The sequence below is a fragment of the Bubalus bubalis genome, chromosome 16 (genome assembly GCF_019923935.1).
Source record: "Bubalus bubalis isolate 160015118507 breed Murrah chromosome 16, NDDB_SH_1, whole genome shotgun sequence".
Classification (NCBI taxonomy): domain Eukaryota; kingdom Metazoa; phylum Chordata; class Mammalia; order Artiodactyla; family Bovidae; genus Bubalus; species Bubalus bubalis.
In genome coordinates this window covers 55,840,436-55,864,299 of record NC_059172.1, presented here as the reverse complement: position 1 = coordinate 55,864,299, position 23,864 = coordinate 55,840,436, and the positions used below count along the sequence as shown (strand labels likewise).

The following is a 23,864-nucleotide window of genomic DNA, read 5'->3' as shown; positions in this document are numbered from 1 at the left end:
AGTCACTTTCACTTTCACTGAATCCTTGTTAAGTTTTTTAATTTTCTCATTTCTGATTTTCTGGTTATATAAACCAATATCTTGGTTTTCAGGAAATACACACTTAAGTATTTATGGGTAAAGGGGCAGGATGTCAGCAAATTACTCTTGAGTAGTTCAGAAAAAGATAATGTATGTCTTACACAGAGAGAAAAACAAAAATGTGATAAAATGTTAATAATTGGTATAATTGGTTAGAGGACTTAACCAATTAGGTATACTGGAATTTTTTTATAGCAGTCTTGGGACTTTTCTGTAAATTTGAAAGTATGAAAAACAAAATTTAAGAATCACCATTCCAAAAAAATGACATAAAATAATAAAAACCACCATTTAATTCCATCTCCACTTTACACTTACAGATGCGATCTTGGATAAACCATAAAATCCTCCAAACTTCTAGAAAGTCTCTACTAATACCATCACAGGATCATTCTTGATTGGTAGACTGATTTACCAAATAAAAAAAGAGCTTGGGATAAATGTAGAGGGGAAAGAGCGCCTGGGATCCCTCCCTTCTGAATCCCCAAGGTCCCCAAACCCCAAAGTGAAAGCGTGAGGGGTTGTGGAAAAGGCGGGGTGGGGGGGCGCTCAGCGTAGGCCCGAGAGGCCGAGGGTGTCAGATGAGGCACACCTGAGCGGGCTCCACTCAAGTCAATCAGCACCAGGGGATTTAAGAACTTGCCTCCCAGGCCTCAGCCTCAGTCTCTCCCGACTCTCTCACCCTGTGCTGGCTGGCCCTCCTCTCCTAACCGTGGACCTGAAACTGCAGCACGTCGACTTCTGGGCCAGCCTCCATGGCCAGGTCCCGGGGCTGCTGGACTGGGACATGGGGAACGAGTCCTTTCTGGCCTTCGCCACGTCGCACCTGCCCTTAGCCGAACAGAACCGTGAGTGTCCTGGACGGGGTCGTGGGGGGTGGGCGCGCCGCGACGTTTGAGGGGGGCGCTCGTGGGCACCCCAGGCCCGAGGCTCCGGCGCTTGGACCTCCTCCCCGCCCGCCCTCACGAGCCCGGTTACGAAGTTGCGGTTCTGGACTCCTTGCCCCCTTTGCTGCGCCCCTGCCCTGCCCCTACTTTTCCCAAGAGGCGAGGGGATCCCAGCCTCGACTGGAAGCCCACGGAAGGTAGGGGCCTGCCCGAACACTGCTTTTCTACCCGCGTTCACGGGCGCCGTCGCAAAACCTTTAGGTCTCTTTTCAGCCTTTTCTCCGTGGCGCCCAGGCCGTTTTGGGCACACTACTGATTTCGATCATCTTTCTCTTTAAAAAGATTTTTTAAATCAATTTTGTCTGTGGCCGTATCCCCCTCTTAATACATTGTCTGACACCTAGAGCCACTCAGTATTTGCTGAATGGATAGTTGACCGTTGTCTTTTGAAATTTTTTTTTTAGTTTGGTCTCCGGTGTTTTCTCAGGTGTTGAGAGTTGAGGTAATTGCTTACTTCATTCTTGATATATGACTGCCATCTGTTTGGGCAGAGTAGTTGGATTAACTCATTTTCTTCCTTCAGTCCCCACCCTCTTTCCTCACTTCCCACACTCCCAATCCATTTAATGTCTTTATAGATAAATGTATCTTTGAAAACTGTTTAGCATTATTTTGCTTTTATAGGCCACCTTACTGTACATAATACTCTTTGCGTCCCCCCATTCACATTGTTTTTGAGAGTAATTTGGGGTTGCTAAAGGAAGATCTGATTCATCATTTCTGATAGCTGTGTGATATTCTATCATCTGCATATATTATCTTTTTGTATTTAATTTTCCTTACTGACGGAGACACAAACTCCATTGGAACTCCTTGTCACCATGAGGAATGCTGAACATTCCTGTGTCTTGATTCAAGAAATATTTACTTATCAGGTGACTTCTCTGGTGGTCCAGTGGTTAAGATTCCACAATTCAGGGGGCCCAGGTTCAATCCCTGGTTACTAAGATCCTGCATGCCACAGGCATGGCCAAAAAAAAAGAGAAATATTAATTGAGCACCTCCAATTTTCCCAGGCGCTATTCTGGATACTCTTGATACACCATGAGCAAAAGAGACAACTCTTCATGGAGCTGATATTCTACTGGGGCCACACAGGCAGTTTATATTAATATATATATATACACACACACATGGGGTGTGTGTGTGTGTGTGTGTGTGTGTGTGTGTGTGTGTATATATATATAATATATATTAGTCGCAGCATGTGGGATATAGTTCCCTGACCAGGGATTGAACTGGGGTCCCTTGTGTGGGGAGCACCAAGTGTTAGCCAATGGATCACCACTGGACCACCAGGGTAGTCCCAGGAACATGTTTGAGCACAGCTGAAGGAGGTGAGATGGTGAGCTAGACCATACTTAGAGGAAAAGTTTCTCAAGCAGGAGAAATAGCTCATGTAAAAAGCCCTCAGAAAGAAATATGCCTGGAGTGTTTGAGGAACTCGTAAAGAGGCTAGTGAGGCTGGATCAAGGTAAATAAAGAGAAAAGTTCAGAGGGTGTGGAGCATGGAGCAGAGGTCAGGAAGAGCCCTCTTCCCCTCTCAGGGCATTAGGGTTGACTCAGTAAGATTTAGTACGGTTGACAAAGTTTAGAACAGTGGAGTGACCTGATTGCCAATATAGTGAGTGACCTGTGCCATTACATAGGGTGTTTATACTGAGTTTAATGTCCTGCTAGCACTGTCAAGATTTTTAATAATTTTTGAACAAGGAACCCTACATTTGGCTTCCCTGGTGGCTCAGAGGGTAAAGCGTCTACCTACAATGCAGGAAACCCAGGTTCAAACACTGGGTCGTGAAGATCTCCTGGAGAAGGAAATGGTAACCCACTCCAGTATTCTTGCCTGGAAAATCCCATGGATGGAGGAGCCTGGCAGGCTACAGTCCATGGGGTCACAAATAGTTGGACATGACTGAGCGACTTCACTTTCACTTTTCACTTGCAGATTATACAGCTTATCCTGAATGATCTATAGTCTGAAAAGATCATTGTGGCTGCTGGGTTGAAGTGTAGAGAGACTGGGAACCAGGCAACTATTTAGGAGGCTATAGTAGTAATCCAGACAAGAGCTGATGGTGGACTGGACCACCAGGGTGGTGGTGGAGGATGTGGTGAGAAGGAACCAGCTGGATTCTCTTGATGGGTTGGATGTATTATGTAAAAAAAAAAAAGATTAGAGGATGACTCTTCCAGAGCTTTCGGCTGACCAGGTTCAAGGATTGAGTTGTCTTGTACGGAGATGTGGAAGATCTGGGGAGGAAAACCAGGAATTCTGTTTTTACATGCCAAGGTTGAGAGATTTCTTAGATATCCAAGTAGAAATATTGAGTAAGCTGGTGGATATGTTTTAATTATGGAGAGGGATAGGAATTTTGAAAGTCTTTGTTACACATGTGGCATTTAAGGGGAGAAAATAGAGTGAGCCCTAGGGAGCATTCCATTTTAAAGAGATTGGAGAGAAGAGAGATAACCAACAAAAACTGAGGAAATGACCATTGAGAATCAAAACTGAGATTGTCTTTTCCTGGAAACCAAGTGAAGAAAGTGTTTCAGAGAAGGAGTGGTTACAGGAGAGATCAGATCAGGGATGGGCTGACTTGGAGTTATCAAAGCAGAGTCTTGATAATATGGTTTTGGTGGAGTGCAACCTTAAGCATTGTGGTTTGGGGGGAGTGGTGGAGGAGTCTGATTGGCAAGGATATAAGAGTGGAAGGGAGGGGAAGTGAAGATGGAAAGTACAGACGATTTTTTCAAGGAGTTCTGCCTCAAAAGCAAGCAAAAATGGAGTACTGGCCTGGCACAGAAAGTGGGAACAAAAATTGTTAATATTCGTATTTTATTTATTTGACTTCACTGGGTCTTAGTTGCAGTTTGCGAGATCTTTGGCCTTTGTTGACACATGCAGGATCTTTAGTTGCAGTGTTCGGGATCTGGTTCCCTCACCAGGGATCAAACCCAGCCGCTTGCATTGGGAGCATGAAGTCTTAACCACCGGACCACCAGGGAAGTCCCAACAAGTTCTTCTTTTTAATAAGATCAGAGAATTAACAGCATATTTGAATGCTGATATGGTCCAGAGACAGAAATTAATAACAGAAAAGAGTTGTTGTTGCTCTTGCTGTTCAGTCGCTAAATCATATCCAACTCTTTGCGATCCCATGGACTGCAGCACGTGAGACTCCTCTGTCCTTCACTGTCTCCAGGAGTTTGCTCAAACTCATGTCCATAGAGTTGGTGATGCCATCCAACCATCTCATCCTCTGTCTCCCCCTTCTCCTCCTGCCTTCAATCTTTCCCAGCATCAGGAAAGAGAGGAGACAGGAATTCCCTGGCAGTCCAGTTTTTTGGACTCGGCACTTTCACTGCCAGGGCCGGGTTTACTCACTGGTCAGGAAACTAAGATCCCACAAACCTCCAAGAACTCCTCCCCTCCCCGACAAAAAAAAAAAAAAAAAAAAATAGGTACATTGTGTATGCTTGAGGAGGCACAGAGCCACCTGTGTCAGAGCAAGGACAGAAGAGACAGAGACCTTATCCTTTGATCCACTGAGATTACCAGTCTGTTGATCCTGTCACCATTTTTCTTGCTCTCAAAGAGTGGAGTTAGGAAGTCCTCTCTTTAACCTGGAATCCCGCAGTCAAACACAATCACTCTCTTGCATACACCGTCAGTCCTTTGGCTCTGGAACACTTGCTACGCCAAACCACAACCCTGATTAAATCCAGCTCTTCCAAACCAGTGCTCCAAAGCCGTAGATCAGTGGATTGGTGTTATCACTGGTATCAAAAGATGGTTGGGGTTGAGAAGAAGATGGCTGGAAAGGGGAGGTGATGCAACCCTTTTACAGGGTGCAGCAATGAGGTTATGGAGAGGTTGCAGTTACTGGTTCAGGTTATTACAATGAGAAGGACTGTTTATATTGGGATGGAAGGCAAAATTTGGGGAGCAGACGAATTCAAAAAACTTCAAGGCCAGGGTCTTTGGAGAATCATCTATGTATCAATTGAAATAGCCAAGATTTAATGCAGGAGTAGCTTTAGTGACTGTGAGCCAGGAGCTAAATTTCTTTAAATGAGTGGACCAGAGTTTGGTAGATGATGGCAACAGTGAAGATTAGTGTATAAATTCCTCTGTTAACGAGAATAGACGCACCCAGTGGCAGACAGTAATCTATAGTGCTGCTTGATTATTCTTCACCAGACCAGTTGGTATTCAGATCTGCAGTGTAATAAAGGATCTGGTTTTGCTGCATCTTTGCCAATGCTTTTTTTTGCCTGTCTTTATAATTCTTGTCAGTTCCATGTCACGTATTAGCTCATTCTTTTATTGTGTTCCTCTGACTAGTGAGGTTGAGCGTCTTCAGGTATCCCCTCCTTCTGAATACTGATTCGTATCTTTTACCCACAAACAGGTTTGTCTTAGCTTTTTATTTTTTGATTTGTAGGAGTTGTCTGTCAGAGAATTGAGAGTTTGGGAGATTATTTTTTTTCTGATTTCTTATCTATTGATTTTTTTTCCCCCTTGTGAGTTTTACTGTGCAGACCCTTCTAATTTATGTGTTATAATATCTGCATTAAATGTATAGGTTAATTTGAGAATAATTGGCAGCTTTATTATTGTTTTTTAGTTGCTAAGTAGTGTCTGACTCTTTTGTGACCCCATGGACTATAGCCTGCTCTGACTTCTCTGTCCATGAGACTTCTCAGGCAAGAATACTGGAAAGAGTTATCTTACCAACCCAGGGATTGAACCCTTATCTCCTGCATTGGCAGATGGTTTCTTAGCACTGTGCCACCTGGGAAGCCAATTGGCATCTTTATAATATATATTATATGTCTTACTTTATTGAAGTCTTTTAGGTCTTCAAATAGTAATTACATTTTTTTCACATAAAGGTCCACATTATAACTTTGATTGCTATTGTAAACAGCATCTTTTTGGAAAAAATTTTATTTTCCAGTTTCTTAATGCTGGTATAGAGGAACAGTGGTGAGTAGTATGTTGCTCTTATATCTATCAAACCTGCTGGACTCTTATTAGTTCTAATAATTTTTATTACTATATCAATTTTATATAGTTTTCTATGCTAATCTATTTTCCCTGTAAATGATTATAGTTTTCCTTTTTCTTTATTATATCTCTTACTACTTTTTCCTTTCTAGAGACTGAGCTTTCCAATAAGTATATCATCATTTCCCAGACACAGACCTAGATTCTTCTGTAATATGACACTCATGGGGACAATGATGGAGACAAAAGCGGTTCCCCCTAACTGGACCAGAAGCCAGATTCATACCACGCAACTAGCTCTAATATATACCTGATTTACTCTGATGAGCCTACCATGTATCCATTCATTAATTTAAATTGAGCTCCTCCTATGTCCCAGGCAGTGAGGGAAACAGACCTGGAGACAGACTCTAAGCAAGCAGTTAGAATAAAATGTGTGCTATGTGTGTGTTTGGACAGATAGTCAGAGAAGGCTGCTTTAGAAAGATGTTTAAACAGACTTGATGGGTGAGTAGCAATTAATGAGGCAAGCAGGAAGAGGGCTTCCAGGAAAAAGGGAACAGCTTATGGGAAGACCTAGGCTCTTCCTCGATAAGGTCTGCTGGAGATGGGTGGAGAGCCTGGAGCTAGGGCCTTATGGACTATCTTAGACTTCCCTGGTGGCTCAGACTGTAAAGCATCTGTCTACAATGTGGGAGACCCGGGTTTGAGCCCTGGGTTGGGAAGATTCCCTAGAGAAGGAAATGGCAACCTACTGCAGTACTATTGCCTGGAAAATCCCATGGACAGAGGAGCCTGGTAGGCTACAGTCTATGGGGTTGCAAAGAGTCTGACACGACTGAGCGAGCCTGAGAGCCTGGAGCCAGGGCCTTATAGGCTATCTTAAGGAATTTAGATTTGGCCCAATGGCAAGATTTGGCCCAAAAGCCATCCAGGTGAAGGGTGAAAAAATTGGATTAACATTTTAGGAGATCACTCAAAACTGCAGTTGTTCAGTTGTGTCCGACTCTTTACCACCTCTGGACTGCAGCATGCCAGGCTTCCTTGTCTTTCTCTATCTCCTGGATTTGCTCAAACTCCTGTCCATTGAGTGGATGATGCCATCCAACCATCTCATCTTCTCTCGCCCTCATCTCCTTATGCCCTCAATCTTTCCCAGCATCAGGGTCTTTTCCAATGAGTTGGCTCAAAACTGCAATATGATAAGTTAAAGAAAAGGTAAACAGAACTTTTAGGTTACAGGCTTGGACTGGGATGGTAGAACTTGGTGATTGATTGGGTGTGGCTCTAGAGGAAAGAGGAGACAAGAATGATTTCCACCCACAGACATAGAAAACAAGCTTATGGTTACCAAAAGGGAAGTGAGGGGAGGGATAAATTAGGAGTTTGGGATTAACAGATACATATTACTATATATAAAATAGATAACCAACAAGGACCTACTGTACAGCACAGGGAACTATATTCAGTATCTTGTAATAACCTACAATGGAAAAGAATCTGAAAAAGAATACATATATATGTGTGTTGTTGTTTAGTCACTAAGTTGTATCTGACTTTTTTGACCTTGTTGACTGTAGCCTGCCTGGTTAAAGTGCTTGTGGGTTATCCCAATTAAGGGCTAGCAGAGAAGTCTAGGCTAGAAATAAAGATATGGAAGCTTTGAGTTTATAGATGGTGACTGACTGAAGTAACAGGCATTAATGAAATGGTTCAAGGACATAATGTAGGGTGAGAAGGGAAGAATGCAGAGGATAATGAGAAGGTCAGAGAGGTAAGGGGAAACCCATAGAATAAGATATCGCTTCCCAGGCAGGGTCCACAGCCACCTCCCAGGGAGGCTTCAAGGCCCAGGACTCTGGGGCCACAATGGAAATTCTAGGATGTTTTGACTCTTTCTTTTTGTCAGTTGCCAGATATAAACTCCGAATAGTTCAGCCACCAATGCTACCTCTGGAAAAAAAACCCAACCCTGATAAAGATGGTGAGTGAAGGGAAGTGACATGGCCCTGTGGCCTGGGTGGGACACCCAAAGTCCTTGAGCTATGGGCCACAGTCTCCTTTTTTCTCTACTGCAGGTCCAGATTTTGAGCCCAACCTGTGGATGTGGGTAGACCCCAACATCATGTTCCCCCCTGGAAAGCTGGAGGTCCCAGAACCCAGTAAGGGGAAGAATCTGACAACCACAGCTGCCTCCCCTCAGCCAGTCCCAAAAGAAGACTTTGCCAAATGTCCGGAGGCCACAGAGGTGGGGTTGCTGTCACCCCCTGGAGACCAGTGTTCCCCTTGGAAGCAGTTTGCCACCTGCCTCCGCAACTGGGAGGTAGGGATTTCTGGGGTGGGCTCTAGGCAGGGGGTGGGCCCAGGGATGACGCAGCAGAGGGCTCTGTTTTCTTAGGACTGACAAAGGGTTAATGGGTTCAGAAATTAGCTGTGCCCCCCGTCTTCTGGGTTGGGGAGAAGCCCAGATGGTGGCCCTGGCCCACTACCCCTTCCTGCCACCGCACCCCTGGAGTTGAGACCATGGAGTCAGGACCAGTTCCTACTCTGTGCTCCTCCAGCTCACAGAAGAGAAGGAGGCTGAGGACCAGGATGACCGCTCCTCTGTGGCTCTCCCGTCCTCTCACAAACCGGCCCCCCTCCAGAGTCGGAGGCTTCGGCAAGCCAACAGCCAGGAGGGGAGGCTCTGGTCCAGGCCCCCTCTCAATTACTTCCACCTAATTGCACTGGCATTAAGAAACAGTGCCCCCTGTGGCCTCAACGTGCAACAGATCTACAGTTTCACTCGGTATGTGCCGGGGGGCCCTGTGAGGAGGGCGAAGGGAGGGGGCAGGGCCCTGCTCTGATACCTTCCAGTTGGCCGGGGCCCTGGGCTGCTGCCTCAGCTCCCCCATATGTATCCCAGAGGATCCCTCTCTGTCCCCAGGCTCTGGTTCCAGGTTGTCCCCGAATATGTGTCCTCACCTCACATAGACAGGATATCCACCGCCACCCCTCACATCTAAGAGACTCCAACCTTTCTATAGCTTAGTTCTTTTTTTTTTTTTTTTTTAAGTTTTTGTTACAATATTGTTTCTGTTTTTTGTTTTTTTTGACCATGAGGAATGTGGGCTCTTAGCTCCCTGATCAGGGATCACACCTGCTCCACTTGCATTGAAAGGCAAAATCTTAACCACTGGACCACCAGGGAAGTCCCTATCTTAGTTCTTCAAAACATATTTTCACCTGGGTCATAAATTCTCTTATCTTCCCTCTCAAGATCCCCCAGCAGTTTCTCACGTTTTCCCTTTGGACTAAACTAATCTGGCACAGCCTGTCCCCCAGGGACCCGGGGAAGCCGAGCTGAGAAAGGATTTACGTTGCTTTCTGACAGTCAGGTACCCATGAGTATGAGTTTTTCAGACCTTTTCCCTTTGTTAGAGTCAGAGTCACAGAATATTAATCCTCAAGAGGTGTCCTCCTTGACCAGGATTCCTCTGACAGGAGCTGTTGGCCTGATTTCAGCTCTGTTCCAGTTGTCAGTCCTGAGCCCTTGGAGGGAGGGAGGAAGGAAAGCGAGCCTGGGAGTGTAGGGGCAGTGGACTGAGTTCAGAGGGTGAGGCTTTTACCAGCTGCGCAGCCACAGGCCTAGTCAGCACAGTGCTTCATGGGCCAGCTTCTGCTTCAGCACCTTGAGAGGAGGGCTGAGGGCTTCTGGCCCCTGGGTGAGAAGTTGTCCAGGAGAGGCATCTCCCAGAAAGACCACCCCTCTCCTTACCATTCCTCCGTGTCCGCAGACAACATTTCCCCTTTTTCCGGACGGCTCCTGAAGGCTGGAAGAATACCGTGCGTCACAATCTCTGTTTCCGAGACAGCTTCGAGAAGGTGCCGGTCAGCATGCAGGGTGGGGCCAGCTCCCGGCCCCGATCCTGCCTCTGGAAGTTGACTGACGAGGGACACCGCCGCTTTGCAGAAGAGGCCCGTGCCTTGGCCTCCACCCGGCTGGAAAGGATCCGACAGTGCATGAGCCAGCCAGGTGTGAGGCCTTGTCACCCTCGAGGCCCAGGGGAGGGGACCTGAAGATCCTGACCTGAGGCTGGGTGTGCATGGAAGGAGCCAGGGTCACACCAAGGTGGAGGTTGGGGGGCAGCTTCTGGAGGAAGGGGAGAAGCCAGAGGTGTTCTGAGATGCTGGGGTGGTGCCTGCCTGAGGGGTCCTCACATACACAAACGTGGAACGTGAGGTATCAGGAGCTGAGGCAGAAACAGCTGGCGCTGCTCACAGCCCCGCAGCTTGGGGAAGTGGTAACCACACGATGTGAGAAACATGGTATGGGAGATTCTCTGCAAAAGGGGGCTTTTTCCTCTCCTGGAGACCAGGTGGCATTTGAGCTTGAGAGAGAAGTACGTACGTCATCTGCCGTGAGAGAGAGGTCCAGGCTTAGGGTAGAGCAGCTGCAGGGGGCAGACAGATCCCTTTGACTTTCTTCTTTCCTTTCAGATGTGATGTCCTCACTCTTTGACCTTTAGTTCCAAGAACCAGCCATCACCCCATGCCTTATTAAAGAATCTGCAGCAGCCTGGTGTGTGTGTGTGTGTGGTCTGAGGATGAGGTAGCACGGGAGGTGCAGGTCAGCTCTGAGGTTGGACATGGGTTGCCCTCAGAGCTGTTGGATGCTCCAGAGGCAATGGGCCAGTTGCCTGGTGTGCAGCAAAGGGAGTCCATACTCTTCTTTCCTCAAAGGAAGAAAATACTCAACCTTGTTTGAGATCTTTTTTTCTTGGAAGATGGCTAGCATAAAGCAGCCAACCCTGCAAAAGGCCCCCCAAATCACCACCCACTCACAGGAGTGGATGTAATCAGCTGGGGACAGTGAGGAGAGGCCTAGGGAAATGTATCGTTTATGGAATAGTTGAAGGGAATACCTTCTGGGAGGCCACGAGGGAGCAAGGAGAAAGGTGAGAGGGAAGAATTTCTTTTTGAAAACTATATTTGGCTGTGCTGTGTCTTCATTGCTGTGCTTGGGCTTTCTCTAGTTGCGGCAAGTAAGGAAGGGCTGGTAGCTAGGCTGGAAAAGAATCTGCCTGCAATGCAGAAGACTCCAGTTTGATTCCTGGGTCAGGAAGATCCCCTGGAGAAGGGAACAGCTACCCACTCCAGTATTCTGGCCTGGAGAATTCTATGGACAGAGGACTCTCTCAGAGTCAGACATGACTGAGCAACTTTCACTACCACTCTTTGCAGCAGTTGGGCTTCTCATGGTGGTGGCCTCTCTCGTAGCAGAGCACGGGCTCCATGGTGGGCGGGCTTCAGTAGTTGTGGCTCCCAGGCTCTAGAGTACAGCCTCAGTCTTTATGGTACATGGGCTTAGTTGTCCTGTGGCCTGTGGGATCTTCCGAGACCAGGGATTGAATCTGTGTCCTGTGCATTGGCAGATGGATTCTTGACCACCAGGGAAGTCCTAAAGGAAAATAATTTATTGAGAAAAGGAGTAGCTGGGCTCAAGCCTCATTTCTCCCACTTAAGCTTTGGGGGGGAGGTGAGGGGGATGGCCCTCTCATACCTCAGGGTTCAGTAGAAGCCAGAGCACGTGGAAATTCAGGGTCCCCAGAGGCTATAGATCTCAGCTGGGCTGAGGTGGCTTTCTGGACTGCAGGAAACCGTGTCCAGGGCAAAGCCAGCTGCCACCCTCAGACCTGAGCAATAGGGAGAGAAGCCAGCAGAATGGATAAGAAGGGAACAAGATTCAGAGCTGTGTCAGGATGCCACAGATGTTCCCCATAGTGCTCAAAGATCATTCTGGGTTTCCCACGGGGCTGAAATACCTGTCCTTCTGCTGTTCCCCCTTACCCTGAAGCTGGCCTGCATAGAAGTATGGCTCCAGCCTCAGACACGGTCCCAGGGGACTGGGTATCACTCCTCCCCAGAGGTGGCAGTGGGTGGTGCTTGAGTCTCAGGAAGGGCGCCCCTTGTCCGGGCAGCTCCCTGGTCTCTGTGGTTGGTCAGGGTTGAGATAGTCTCACCTCTCCCTTCCTTCCTGCTCGCCTTCCTGTTTCTCAGCTCTGATATAGCCACTTGGTTCTCCTGCATCCTCATGGTAGAAGAAGGTGCCTCAGGCAGCCACTTTCTCAGTGTCTTGATGAGGAAAATGAGTCAGTGATGGCTTTCTTAGCACTGTACCAGTGTGGAGATCGACAGGGATGGAGTAGAGTGCTTCCTGCCGAAACTGGAACTCAGTTCTAAATAAAGGGTAGCTATTTTATTGCTTATTGTGGTGTCTAGTTAGGACACCCTCTCTGCTCCGGGAGGCTGGTGGGCTAGTAATAGCCTATGTCTCCTTTCAGCACTTGGCAACTGTCAGTGGGAACTGGGACCTTGCTGTTGCTGGCAACAGTCTGGTTCTCCATCTCTGACTCCCAGCTCAGCTCCCTCTCTGCAGACCACCTGTCCTCTCTCACTGTATCTTTTTTAGCACAAGTTTTCTTAACACTTCTAAACTTCCATTTCTTTTGCATGCAAATCGGGGATAATAGAAGTACACACAGATTTTGAATCAGGAACTAAATAGGACAATGGAAAGTGTATACTCCCATGTCTGGCTTATTAACATTGACACTGAGCGCTTACAGTTGGACCAGACATCATTTTACATGTGTTTGCAGGGTTAATCCATACAATTAAACCTGGATTAAAAGCCTTAAAGAGTAGGTACTGTTAATCTCCCAGGTGGCGCTAGTGGTAAAGAACTGGCTTTCCAATGCAGGAGATGTAAGAGACACAGATTTGATCTCTGGATTGGGAAAATCCCCTGGAGGAGGGCATGGCAACCCACTTCAGTATTCTTGCCTGGAGGAATCCCATGGACAGAGGAGCCTGGAGGGCTATACAGTCCGTGGGATCGCAAAGAGTCTGACACGACTGAAGTGACTGAGCACACATGCAGTGTTATTCTCTTCAGGTCATTGAGTGTGATGGTCATTATATTTAAGGAGTCGCCTTCATTTTCTGTCCATTTATTCAGCTCTTAATCCCTTGTAGCCTGTATCACTATAAAATCAGACTGTTTCCTCCCTGGTCTCTGAAAAGTGCTATTCTTGAAAAGTACAAGCAGTATCCCACCTGACCAAAATCTCTACCTTGAAAGAAAGGCCCCAGTTCATGTGTGGTTTGCACATTTTTGGTAACAGAAATGAAGTCTCGCCCTGGTCACCGGTCTATCACCAGAGCCATCTCTTCTTGACCCATTGCAGCTTTGCCTTCATTCTGGAACATGCACCAAAAGTAGTGCTAGGCCAGGGGCTCTCACTGAGCCTGGGGAGCACTGTGGTTGTGCAGTGATTTGGGGGATTGGCAGGCCCTGGAGTGTCCAATGGCAGTGTGGGAGATAGTGTCTCACCTTGAAGAGCTGACCCTTATACCTAAGGCCATTGACAATGAATGAGCTGAGCAAGAACCTAACCCAGTTTTACATCTAAGCAGAAACTATTTGTTGTATTGTTTTATTATACACTGACTTTTCCAGGAATGCAACTCTTAATGTAAAATGAAGGAAGACTGTCGTTTTTTTCATTTGGAAGTTTACCAACTGTTGTTTGCCATTTTGGAAAATCACTGACAGCAGAGCTGCTCTGGTATTTAAGTCACCAGTACCACATCCCTGTATTGGCCTGTGTTTGTATCTGTTGTGACCACAAGGATTCTACACGTATAAACAAATATGTGGTGGTGTCAAGGTAGCCAGTATAAAGGAAAAGGATTTTCAATAATCATCTGAATGACATCTCTTAAATTTCAGCTATTTACTGTAAGAATGTGCAAATGTTTAACTGTTTCATGTTTTCAAATATAGTGTATCCATTATACTCTCATCCAATACACTCTTATTATAAATTTCTCTCCCTTTATTTTTTTGTTATATTACAGAGCATTACAGTTTATTTTTTTTAATTTTATTATTTATTTTTGGCTGTACTGGGTCTTCGTTGCTGTGCATGGGCTTTCTCTAGTTGCGGCAAGTGGAGGCTACTCTTGATTGTGGTGTGTGGGCTTCTCATCGTGGTGGCTTCTCTTGATTGTGGTGTGTGGGCTTCTCATCGTGGTGGCTTCTCTTGTTGCAGAGCTTGGGCTCTAGGGCATACAAGTTGCAGTAGCTGTGGCTCCCAGACTCCAGAGCTCAATAGTTAGGATGCATGGGCTTAGTAGTTCGTCATGTGGGATCTTCCAGGACCAGGGATCGAACCCAAGTCCCCTGCTTGGCAGGCATATTCTTAACCTTTGGACCACCAGGGAAGTCCTCCAGTTTGTTTTTTAATGATATGTATAGGTAGGTTATTTTGCCAGCAAGGTTCACTTCAGGGTGGTAGAGATGGTTGTACAGGACTTCCCTGGTGGTCCAGTGGTTAATAAACTACCTGCCAATGTAGAGACACAGGTTTGACCCCCCAGTCCAGGAAGGTGCCATGGGGCAGCTAAGCCCATGTACCACAACAGCTGAAGCCCACCTGCCCTAGAGCCTGTGCTGAACAAGAGAAGCCAAGGAAGCGAGAAGCCTGAGCACCTCAATGACGAGGAGCCCCATTCGCTGCAACTAGAGAAAGAGAAAGCAATAAAGATGGTCTTAGAGTATTTGCTCCATTCTAGGGTGTTCAGTCGGAGAAGGCAATGGCACCCCTCTCCAGTACTCTTGCTTGGAAAATCCCATGGATGGAGGAGCCTGGTAGGCTGTAGTCCATGGGGTCGCTAGAGTCGGACACGACTGAGTGACTTCCCTTTCACTTTTCACTTTCATGCATTGGAGAAGGAAATGGCAACCCACTCCAGTGTTCTTGCCTGGAGAATCCCAGGGACAGGGGAGCCTGGTGGGCTTCCGTCTATGGGGTCGCACAGAGTCGGACATGACTGAAGCGACTTAGCAGCAGCAGCAACAGGGTGTTAAGTGATTTGATTTAGGTCATACCTGAATGGTCTAGTGGTTTTCCCTACTTTCTTCAATTTAAGTCTGAATTTGGCAATAAGGAATTCATGATCTGGGCCACAGTCAGCTCCTGGTCTTGTTTTTGCTGACTGTATAGAGCTTCTCCATCTTTGGCTGCAAAGAATATAATCAAGCTGATTTCGGTGTTGACCATCTGGTGATGTCCATGTGTAGAGTCTTCTCTTGTGTTGTTGGAAGAGGGTGTTTGTTATGACCAGTGCATTTTCTTGGCAAAACTCTATTAGTCTTTGCCCTGCTTCATTCCGTATTCCAAGGCCAAATTTGCCTGTTACTCCAGGTGTGTCTTGACTTCCTACTTTTGCATTCCAGTCCCCTATAATGAAAAGGACATCTTTTTTGGGTGTTAGTTCTAAAAGGTCTTGTAGGTCTTCATAGAACCGTTCAACTTCAGCTTCTTCAGCATTACTGGTTGGGGCATAGACTTGGATTACTGTGATATTGAATGGTTTGCCTTGGAAACTGAACAGAGATCATTCTGTCGTTTTTGAGATTGCATCCAAGTACTGCATTTCAGACTCTTTTGTTGACCATGATGCCTACTCCATTTCTTCTGAGGGATTCCTGCCCGCAGTAGTAGATATAATGGTCATCTGAGTTAAATTCACCCATTCCAGTCCATTTTAGTTCGCTGATTCCTAGAATGTCGACATTCACTCTTGCCATCTCTTGTTTGACCACTTCCAATTTGCCTTGATTCATGGACCTGATGTTCCAGGTTCCTATGCAATATTGCTCTTTACAGCATCGGACCTTGCTTCTATCACCAGTCACATCCACAGCTGGGTATTGTTTTTGCTTTGGCTCCATCCCTTCATTCTTTCTGGAGTTATTTCTCCACTGATCTCCAGTAGCATATTGGGTACCTACTGACCTGGGGAGTTCCTTTTTCAGTATCCTATCATTTTGCCTTTTCATACTGTTCATGGGGTTCTCAAGGTAAGAATACTGAAGTGGTTTGCCATTCCCTTCTCCTGTGGACCACACAGGACTGGAAAAGGTCAGTTTTCATTCCAATCCCAAAGAAAGGCAATGCCAAAGAATGCTCAAACTACCTGCACAATTGCACTCATCTCACACGCTAGTAAAGTAATGCTCAAGACTCGTCAAGCCAGGCTTCAGCAATACGTGAACCGTGAACTTCCAGATATTCAAGCTGGTTTTAGAAAAGGCAGAGGACCCAGAGATCAAATTGCCAACATCCGCTGGATTATGGAAAAAGCAAGAGAGTTCCAGAAGAACATCTATTTCTGCTTTATTGACTATGCCAAAGCCTTTGACTGTGTGGATCACAATAAACTGTAGAAAATTCTGAAAGAGATGGGAATACTAGACCACCTGATCTGCCTCTTGAGAAATTTGTATGCAGGTCAGGAAGCAACAGTGAGAACTGGACATGGAACAACAGACTGGTTCCAAACAGGAAAAGGAGTACGTCAAGGCTGTATATTGTCACCCTGCTTATTTAACTTCTATGCAGAGTACATCATGAGAAACGCTGGACTGGATGAAGCACAAGCTGGAATCAAGATTGCCAGGAGAAATATCAATAACCTCAGATATGCAGATGACACCACCCTTACTGGCAGAAAGTGAAGAGAAACTACAAAGCGTCTTAATCAAAGTGAAAGAGGAGAGTGAAAAAGTTGGCTTAAAGCTCAACATTTAGAAAATGAAGATCATGGCATCTGGTCCCATCACTTCATGGGAAATGGATGGGGAACAGTGGAAACAGTGTCAGACTTTATTTTTCTGGGCTCCAAAATCACTGCAGATGGTGACTGCAGCCATGAAATTAAAAGATGCTTACTCCTTGGAAGGAAAGTTATGACCAACCTAGATAGCATATTCAAAAGCAGAGACATTACTTTGCCAACAAAGGTTCATCTAGTCAAGAATTGATGCTTTTGAACTGTGGTATTGGAGAAGACTCTTGAGAGTCCCTTGGACTGCAAGGAGATTCAACCAGTCCATTCTAAAGGAGATCAGCCCTGGGATTTCTTTGGAAGGAATGATGCTGAAGCTGAAACTCCAGTACTTTGGCCACCTCATGCAAAGAGTTGACTCATTGGAAAAGACTCTGATGCTGGGAGGGATGGGGAGCAGGAGGAGAAGGGAACGACAGAGGATGAGATGGCTGGATGGCATCACTGACTCGATGGACGTGAGTCTGGGTGAACTCCGGGAGTTGGTGATGGACAGGGAGGCCTGGCGTGCTGCGATTCATGGGGTCGCAAAGAGTCGGACACGGCTGAGCTTCTGAACTGAACTGAGGGTGTTAAGGCTAATGAAACAGAAAACCACCAAACCAAGGACTGTATAAGATATAGTCCTCTGTCCCAGAGGCGCTCACCCTTGGTGACCTTGGCAACCACTGAGGAGAATACAATGGAATAAGTCCCTTTTATGTCCAAACTCCAGAGCCTAGCATGGGGCCCATTAGGTAGTAAGAATGCTGTTTGCTATTACTTGTCACTAGTAACTTCTCTTAACAGAGTCCGTGTTCTCTGGAAGCACAGAGAAGAGAGCAATTAGCTTGAGAGGAACTGCGGAAGACTTCTCACAGAAGACACGAGCACAGGGTTTTTTTTTCCAGGTCTGGAAAACAATAGCTAGTTCTTCTCCAGACGTGCTTAAAGGCAGCCCTGCCCTGCTGGGTGAGGGGTCAGGATGCTTTGGGCAAGCAGTAGAGGAGGCTGGGGAGGTGGGGTCGATCAGGGAAGAGAAAGTGACTGGTGCCAAGAAAGAGATGACAGACTCATGCAGATTCCTGGCTGGAGCAAGTCAAGAACTGCCTTTCTGAGACTTCCCTGGTGGACCAGTGGTTAAGACTCTGCTTTCAATGCAGGGGGCACAGGTTCAATCCTTGGTTGAGGGATTAAGATCCTGCATGCACGGCCAAAATAAAGTCTCCAGCCACTGGGGAAAAACAAAACAAGTATACCCCCCCTTTTTAAAAAATATTTTTGGCTGTGCTGGGCCTTCATTAGTGTGGGGGCTTTTCTCTGGTTACAGAGAGCAGGGGCTTCTCATTGTGCTGGCTTTTCTTGTTGCAGAGCACAGGCTCTACGGCTCAGGCCTCAGTAGTTACAGTGCCTGGGCTCAGTAGTTGCCTCTCCCTGGCTCTAGAGCACAGATTTAATAGTTGTGGCACACGGGTTTAGTTGCTCCACAGCATGTGGGATCTTCCCAGACCAGGGATTGAACCTGTGTCTCCTGTATTGGCAGGTAGATTCTTTACCACTGAGCTACCAGGGAAGCCACCAAGTATATTCTTTGAAAAAAGGAAAACTGCCTTTCCCTGGCCCACCTAGAGTGATTTTCTCTGGACTGTCTGGATGCTGTTTTTTTGTTTGTTTGTTTTTAATGTGGCATCCACCAGAGGAGGGGTGGAGGGCCAGGTCATTAGTGTCATCGGCTCTGGGCCCACCCAACATGCTGCAGCCAGAGTCCCCTTACCGACTGCCCTTGTCTATACAGGTCCCAGGAAGAAGAGGGTCCTGAATCCTAAGCTCTGGTTTCAGCGGATCTGGCCTTAGCTTGCCTCACCTGTGCTACGTACACATCTTTATCCCTGTCCACATTCTTGTTGATGTTTGGTTTAAGCCACAAGTGGATCCCAAAAGGCAACAGATCAGAAGGAAAGAACATACAATATAGCCTTTGTGGGAAAAGGAACTCGGAGAAAAATCTGCCTTTGCTCATTTGTTCTCTAGCAGACTATTGTACTCCCACACCTACCTCCTCTTTTTTTGTTCATTCAACAGCTATTCATTTTGAGCTTTCATTATGCCAGGCCCTGTGCCAGCTGCTAGGGATAGAGTGAAACCCAAAATGACTCCTCCCTCACAGATAGCAACCTCCCTCACAGTCTCAAAGGATATTAAACAGACACCCTAGTAATGTACAATGATGATAAATCTTAATAAGGTAGACTTAGGTTATTGTGAGAGAGACAATATGGATACTCAACCCTAATTGAAGAGGAGGTCAGAGAAGGCCTTTCTAAGAAAGGTATTTTAACTGAGACCTGTTTAATAGAGTAGCCAGGCTGAAGCATGGTAAGGAAAAGTGTTCTAGCAGAGGGAACAGAATAGACAAAGCTCAGGAAGTAGGAACCTCCTCACTTTGGCCTATTGAGAGAATGGGGATGGGCTACAGAATATGGTAACCAAGGTTATGTTGGGAAGGGAGGCCGAGACCAGACCCTTCTAAGCTATGATATGAAATTGAGAGGTTTTGGTTTTTTCCCAAGTATAGTGAAAAGTAATTGAAGTAACTGACATAACTCCCTTTAATTTTTTAAATGATGCTTAGCTATTCACTGAAGGTGGCTTGTAGGGGCAAAAGTGGAAGCAGGAAGCCTGTAGGGAGATGACTGCAGAATCCAGATGGCAACAGAAAGGGGAGAAGCAGCCCAGTTTGATGCTGTAGGGTGGAGACAGAGTCAACAAGTTAACAGGATTGATTAGATGCAGAAGAAGAAAATAGTGACTGAGGTTTTTTGTTTGAGTGATTGGGTGAATGAGTAGCAGGTGTGAGCAGTTTTGTGTTTAGAATCTGAGACATCACAGTGGTTATGTCAAGATGATGATTGTAAGTCTGGAGTTCAGATGATAAGCCTAAGCTGAAGATGTAAACACATTTGACAGAGGAATATATAGACAGTATTTAAATCACACTCAATGTACTGATATAGAAAGATATCCACAATGAAAAAAAAACAGCATAACAGTATGTTCAATATGATTCCAAATGTGACAGAAACTATGTTTATATAGATACACATATGTTGTTGAAGCAGAAAGTGCCTTGAAGAAAATAGATATTGAACAGTAATAGTCATCTTTGGAGACTGGCAGGTAACAAAGAGATGGAGACCAATCTTTTTTATTTACAACCTTGGTACAGTTGGTTTTTTTTTAATTTTTAGAATTTTAAAATAAACTTATCCACTAGGCTGCTTTGTAGTTTGATACTATTAATTGTTAGGGAAGTATTGATTGAAACTGCCCACCTTGGCCAGGCACAATGATGACCACTTGCTTAAGTTATCTCACAACAGGAGGTCCCAGTAAGGAACATGGTGCTGCCACCAAAAACTGGGAGAGTTTGGGAGGGGCCAGAAGGAGAGAGGAGATGCCATAATATTGTCCTACTAACCTCCCACAATCCTTCACACTGGAATCCATGTTGGCTGAGAGATGCATGGGCCACTAGAAAGGACCCTGAGATCAAATATGGGCCAAGCAAGATGACTGGCCAGAGACAACCTGGAAATTAATTCTATGACCATAAGTGCTAGTGGTAAAAAAAAAAAAAACCCACCTGCCAATGCGGGAGACTTAAGAGATGTGGATTCAATCCCTGGGTCAGGAAGATCCTCTGGAGGAGGGCATAGCAACCCACTCCAGTATTTTTGCCTGGAGAATCCCATGGACAGAGGAACCCGGCAGGCTACAGTCCATAGAGTAGCAAAGAGTTAGACACGAATGAAGCAACTTAGCACTAGCACCATAAAACCTTGGACTGTGAGCCAGGTAGCAGAGTAGTTCTGGATTCCCTTCCCTCCTGCTCTCTGCCCAGCTGTCCCTTCCCAATAACGTCTCTTGCTTTGTCAGCACGTGTATTTCCTTGGACAATTCATTTCTGAATGTGAGAAAAGAGGCCACTCTCAGGCCCTGGAATAGGTCCCTCTTTCTGCAACATAATTAGGAGGCTGTTAGCTGCATGTTTCTGAGGCTCTTCCCAGCACAGATTACCACCCCATGGGCATGTCAACACAAGTGTTCCTGGAGTTTTGATGATTTTAACTTAATTTGACAAACATGCACTGAGGACCCCTTTCTGCTAGTTCTACCAAGTCAGGCACGACCAAGACACAGTCCCTACACTTGATCTTTCAACTGTTAGATTTTCAACTGACTATTGAACAAAATGACAACAAGATGAGCAAAGGATCTTGGAATTGAAAAATTAATCCTGCAGGATCCACTCTGGTAGGCTTCACAAAAGGGGTGACATCTCATTCATTCAATCATGAATTGATCCAAGAGTTTATGAATAGACTGAGATATTACTGTGTTCCAGACAAAATCACCAGCCTTAGGGAAATTCCATTCTAGTTCATATTTCACAGCAGTTTCATAGTTCTATTATATGTAATAGAATTTGTCAGGCAGAGCTGGAAAGAAGTAAATTCTAGGCTGGGAAACCAAGGGCTGGAGATGCTAAAGTGCAAAGAAGCTGTGGAACTGTAGGAATATTGCCTGGAGAAGGGGAGGGGAGTGCGGGGTATAAGACTGAGAAAGGAGGTTAGGAAACTTAGTGTAAAATTCTTGCTGCAAAACTTAGATACTTCCTGAAGGCAATTTAGACATAAAATTAATCAGGAAAGTAATTTTAGAGACTACCTTCAGACCAGAGTCTGGAGGATAAATGGAGGTGAAGTACACCAGACACTTGGGAACCAGACAGAAAGATTTTACATGAATCAAAACAAGAAAGGAAGGGAATTGAAATAAAGTGTGCTCTGTGAGTGTAAAAGGTGGAGAACAGATTTTAAACATCTCAGAAATCCAATAAGACAACTTGTGCAGGGTGGATGTGGGGACTAAAGGAGTGTCAAAGATAACTCACTCTAGAACTCCAGGCTTTAACTTGGTGGTACTATTTCCTGGGAGGATGAAAACAGGAAATGATCTGAGGAGGAAGATGGTGAGTTCCATTTCACACAATCTAGTTCAAATGGCAGCCCAATAGATAGTGGTGGAGGACTTTAGGGAAACAGTTTCAAAAGCCAAACTGCAGAGGGCTGAGAAGTTAGAATTTGAAGCAGACGGTGTAGACTACCTAATGCAGTTTTGGAACAAATGATGGAGACAGATGAGATAGCTGGGTTGATGGTTGGGGTGTGACAGAATGAGAGGTCTTGGTAACAAGAGAAGTGATAGGTTGCCATGAGAGTGTGGTGAAAATATTTCTGGGTTCCAGTGGGTAAAGCAAAGCCAAGAGGACCTAAGACCTAGACCAGTGATTCTTTTGTTGTTTTTTTTAACAGAGATAGGTATTTATTGTTTATTATTATTTATTTTTGGTTGTGCTGGGTCTTTCTTGCTGTGTGCAGACTTTCTCTAGCTGCAGTGAGCAGGGCTACTCTGCAGTTGTGGTACATGGGCTTCTCACTGCAGTGGCTGCTTTTGCTGCGGAGCACCGGCTCTTGGCACGTGGACTCAGTACCTGTGGGCTTAGTTGCTCCAAGGCATATGGAATCTTCCAGACCAGGGATCAAACCCATGTCCCCTGCAATGGCAGGCAGATTCCTATCCACTGTACCATCAAGGAAGTCCTAGACCAGCAATTCTTGACTGGGCATTAGAATCACCTGAAGGGCTCATTAAACCAGATTGCTGGGCCCTACTCCAGAGTTTCCAATTAAGTAGGTCTTGGGTGGTGCCCAAGCCTTTGCATTTCTAACAAGTTCCCAGATGCTGATGCTGCTGACCTGGAGGCCACACTTTAAAGATTTTAAAATCTTTAAACAAGCAAAGTATTTAGCAGCTAGCAAATGCTGAATAATTTTCTCAGTGAATGGATAAGAGTGCTTATATTCATCCCTGCAGTTAAAGACTAGCTGGAAGGTAGGGCCACAAGGGAGGATGGAAGACGGTGGTCAGAGAAGAACTTCTGAGTTTGAAGTCAGAGAAGGTGCAGTTTTTGCTGAAAAAAGTCCGGGATCACCCCTGCCAGGGGAGTGATGAGAAGTCAAGGAATTAAGAACTGCAAGGATCACCAAAATGGATCACATCTAGTGAAGGCCTGAGTCTAAGGGGAAGCTCCAACAGGAAGTCAAGCTCTGAAGGGGAGTCTGCCTACTTCCTGGGTCTGAATTATGTAGGGTTGACTGTATACACTCACAGACATTGGAACCCATCCAGGTTAATGCACCAGTACAGGTAACACAGTCAGGGAAGCTGGGGACCCTGTGACAGCTCTGTTTGCAAGCCCTACAAGTAGAGTCTGGGCCAGGCCCCAGATATCTTGGAGGGAGCTCTAGGGTGCAGATCACAATCACAGTCTGGGGATTTCAACCCTATGAGTTCTTAAGGGAGCTAGACAGACAGGAAGGCTGTTGACTCTAGGAGAAGTGAGTGGCTTGTAAAGAATGAAGTTCCACTAGTTTAGCACGCTTATAGATTAAAGATGTCAGCAATGATTCTGAACCCCTTATAGCTTTCCCTTTACAGCTTTACAGGGGCAGCATTCAGATCGTCCCTGTGGGGGCATGGGTGTGAGTGACTAGGTCTTAGATTAGGCCATCCGCCTTGTGCTCCCAAGAGGTCACTTTTGTTGTGGTAAAGAGGTCACAAAGAGGTAAAGAATCTGCCGGCAATGAGGAAGACCCAGGTTCGACCCCTGTGTCAGGAAGATACCCTGGAGAAGGGAATGGTAACCCACGCCAGTTTTCTTGCCTGGGAAATTCCATGGACAGAGGAGCCTGGTGGGCTACAGTCCTTGGGATCACAAGAGTCGGACACGACTGAAGCTACTTCAGCACGCACGCACATAGAGTTATAGTGATCACAGAGTACGTGTCAAGTTCTGGACACATACTGAACACCCTATAAACACAAGTTACGATTTTTTACATCGTACGGGTCCTTGTCAGTGTTCCCGATACGTGTTGGGGTCTCCCTTAACTATTGCGGGCGCTCTTTCCTTTTACCTTTCCCGGCCAGACAGCATTTGGCAATGCTGGTGACTGGTTGGGTTTGCGCACGGGGAGGAGCCGGGAGAAAAACGTGCGCAGCAGCGAAAGGACTTGCAGTGGCGCCTACCAGCCGCTGGGGGC

The 23,864-nt window shown here is 46.0% G+C and overlaps 1 protein-coding gene across 4 annotated transcripts; it reads left to right on the top strand.

Annotated features, from left to right (window-relative positions):
• The first annotated feature begins 723 nt into the window (after positions 1 to 723).
• On the top strand, positions 724 to 19,974 carry FOXR1 (forkhead box R1). 4 transcript variants are annotated; one of them, XM_044929642.2, is made up of 6 exons: positions 724 to 929; positions 7,952 to 8,026; positions 8,121 to 8,290; positions 8,604 to 8,830; positions 9,819 to 10,057; positions 18,494 to 19,974. In XM_044929642.2, exons 1-6 carry the CDS (start codon positions 869 to 871, stop codon positions 18,550 to 18,552), a joined length of 831 nt encoding a protein of 276 aa, XP_044785577.1. In that variant the 5' UTR covers positions 724 to 868; the 3' UTR covers positions 18,553 to 19,974. The 4 variants fall into 4 exon arrangements, with proteins under 4 accessions (XP_044785577.1, XP_044785576.1, XP_044785578.1 ...); XM_044929641.2 differs by having other exon boundaries at positions 725 to 929; positions 8,121 to 8,365; XM_006078659.3 differs by lacking the exon at positions 18,494 to 19,974 and adding an exon at positions 10,522 to 10,598 and having other exon boundaries at positions 726 to 929; positions 8,121 to 8,365.
• Positions 19,975 to 23,864: the final 3,890 nt, after the last annotated feature.

What these genes read in the sequence shown, in the direction of transcription:
- FOXR1 (XM_044929641.2), top strand. Translation starts at nt 869, where the DNA reads ATGGGGAACGAGTCCTTTCTGGCCTTCGCCACGTCGCACCTGCCCTTA. An exon ending in ACCCAACCCTGATAAAGATG is followed by an intron (nt 8,027 to 8,120) that starts GTGAGTGAAGGG and finishes TCTCTACTGCAG; the next exon opens with GTCCAGATTTTGAGCCCAAC. An exon ending in CAGATCTACAGTTTCACTCG is followed by an intron (nt 8,831 to 9,818) that starts GTATGTGCCGGG and finishes CCGTGTCCGCAG; the next exon opens with ACAACATTTCCCCTTTTTCC.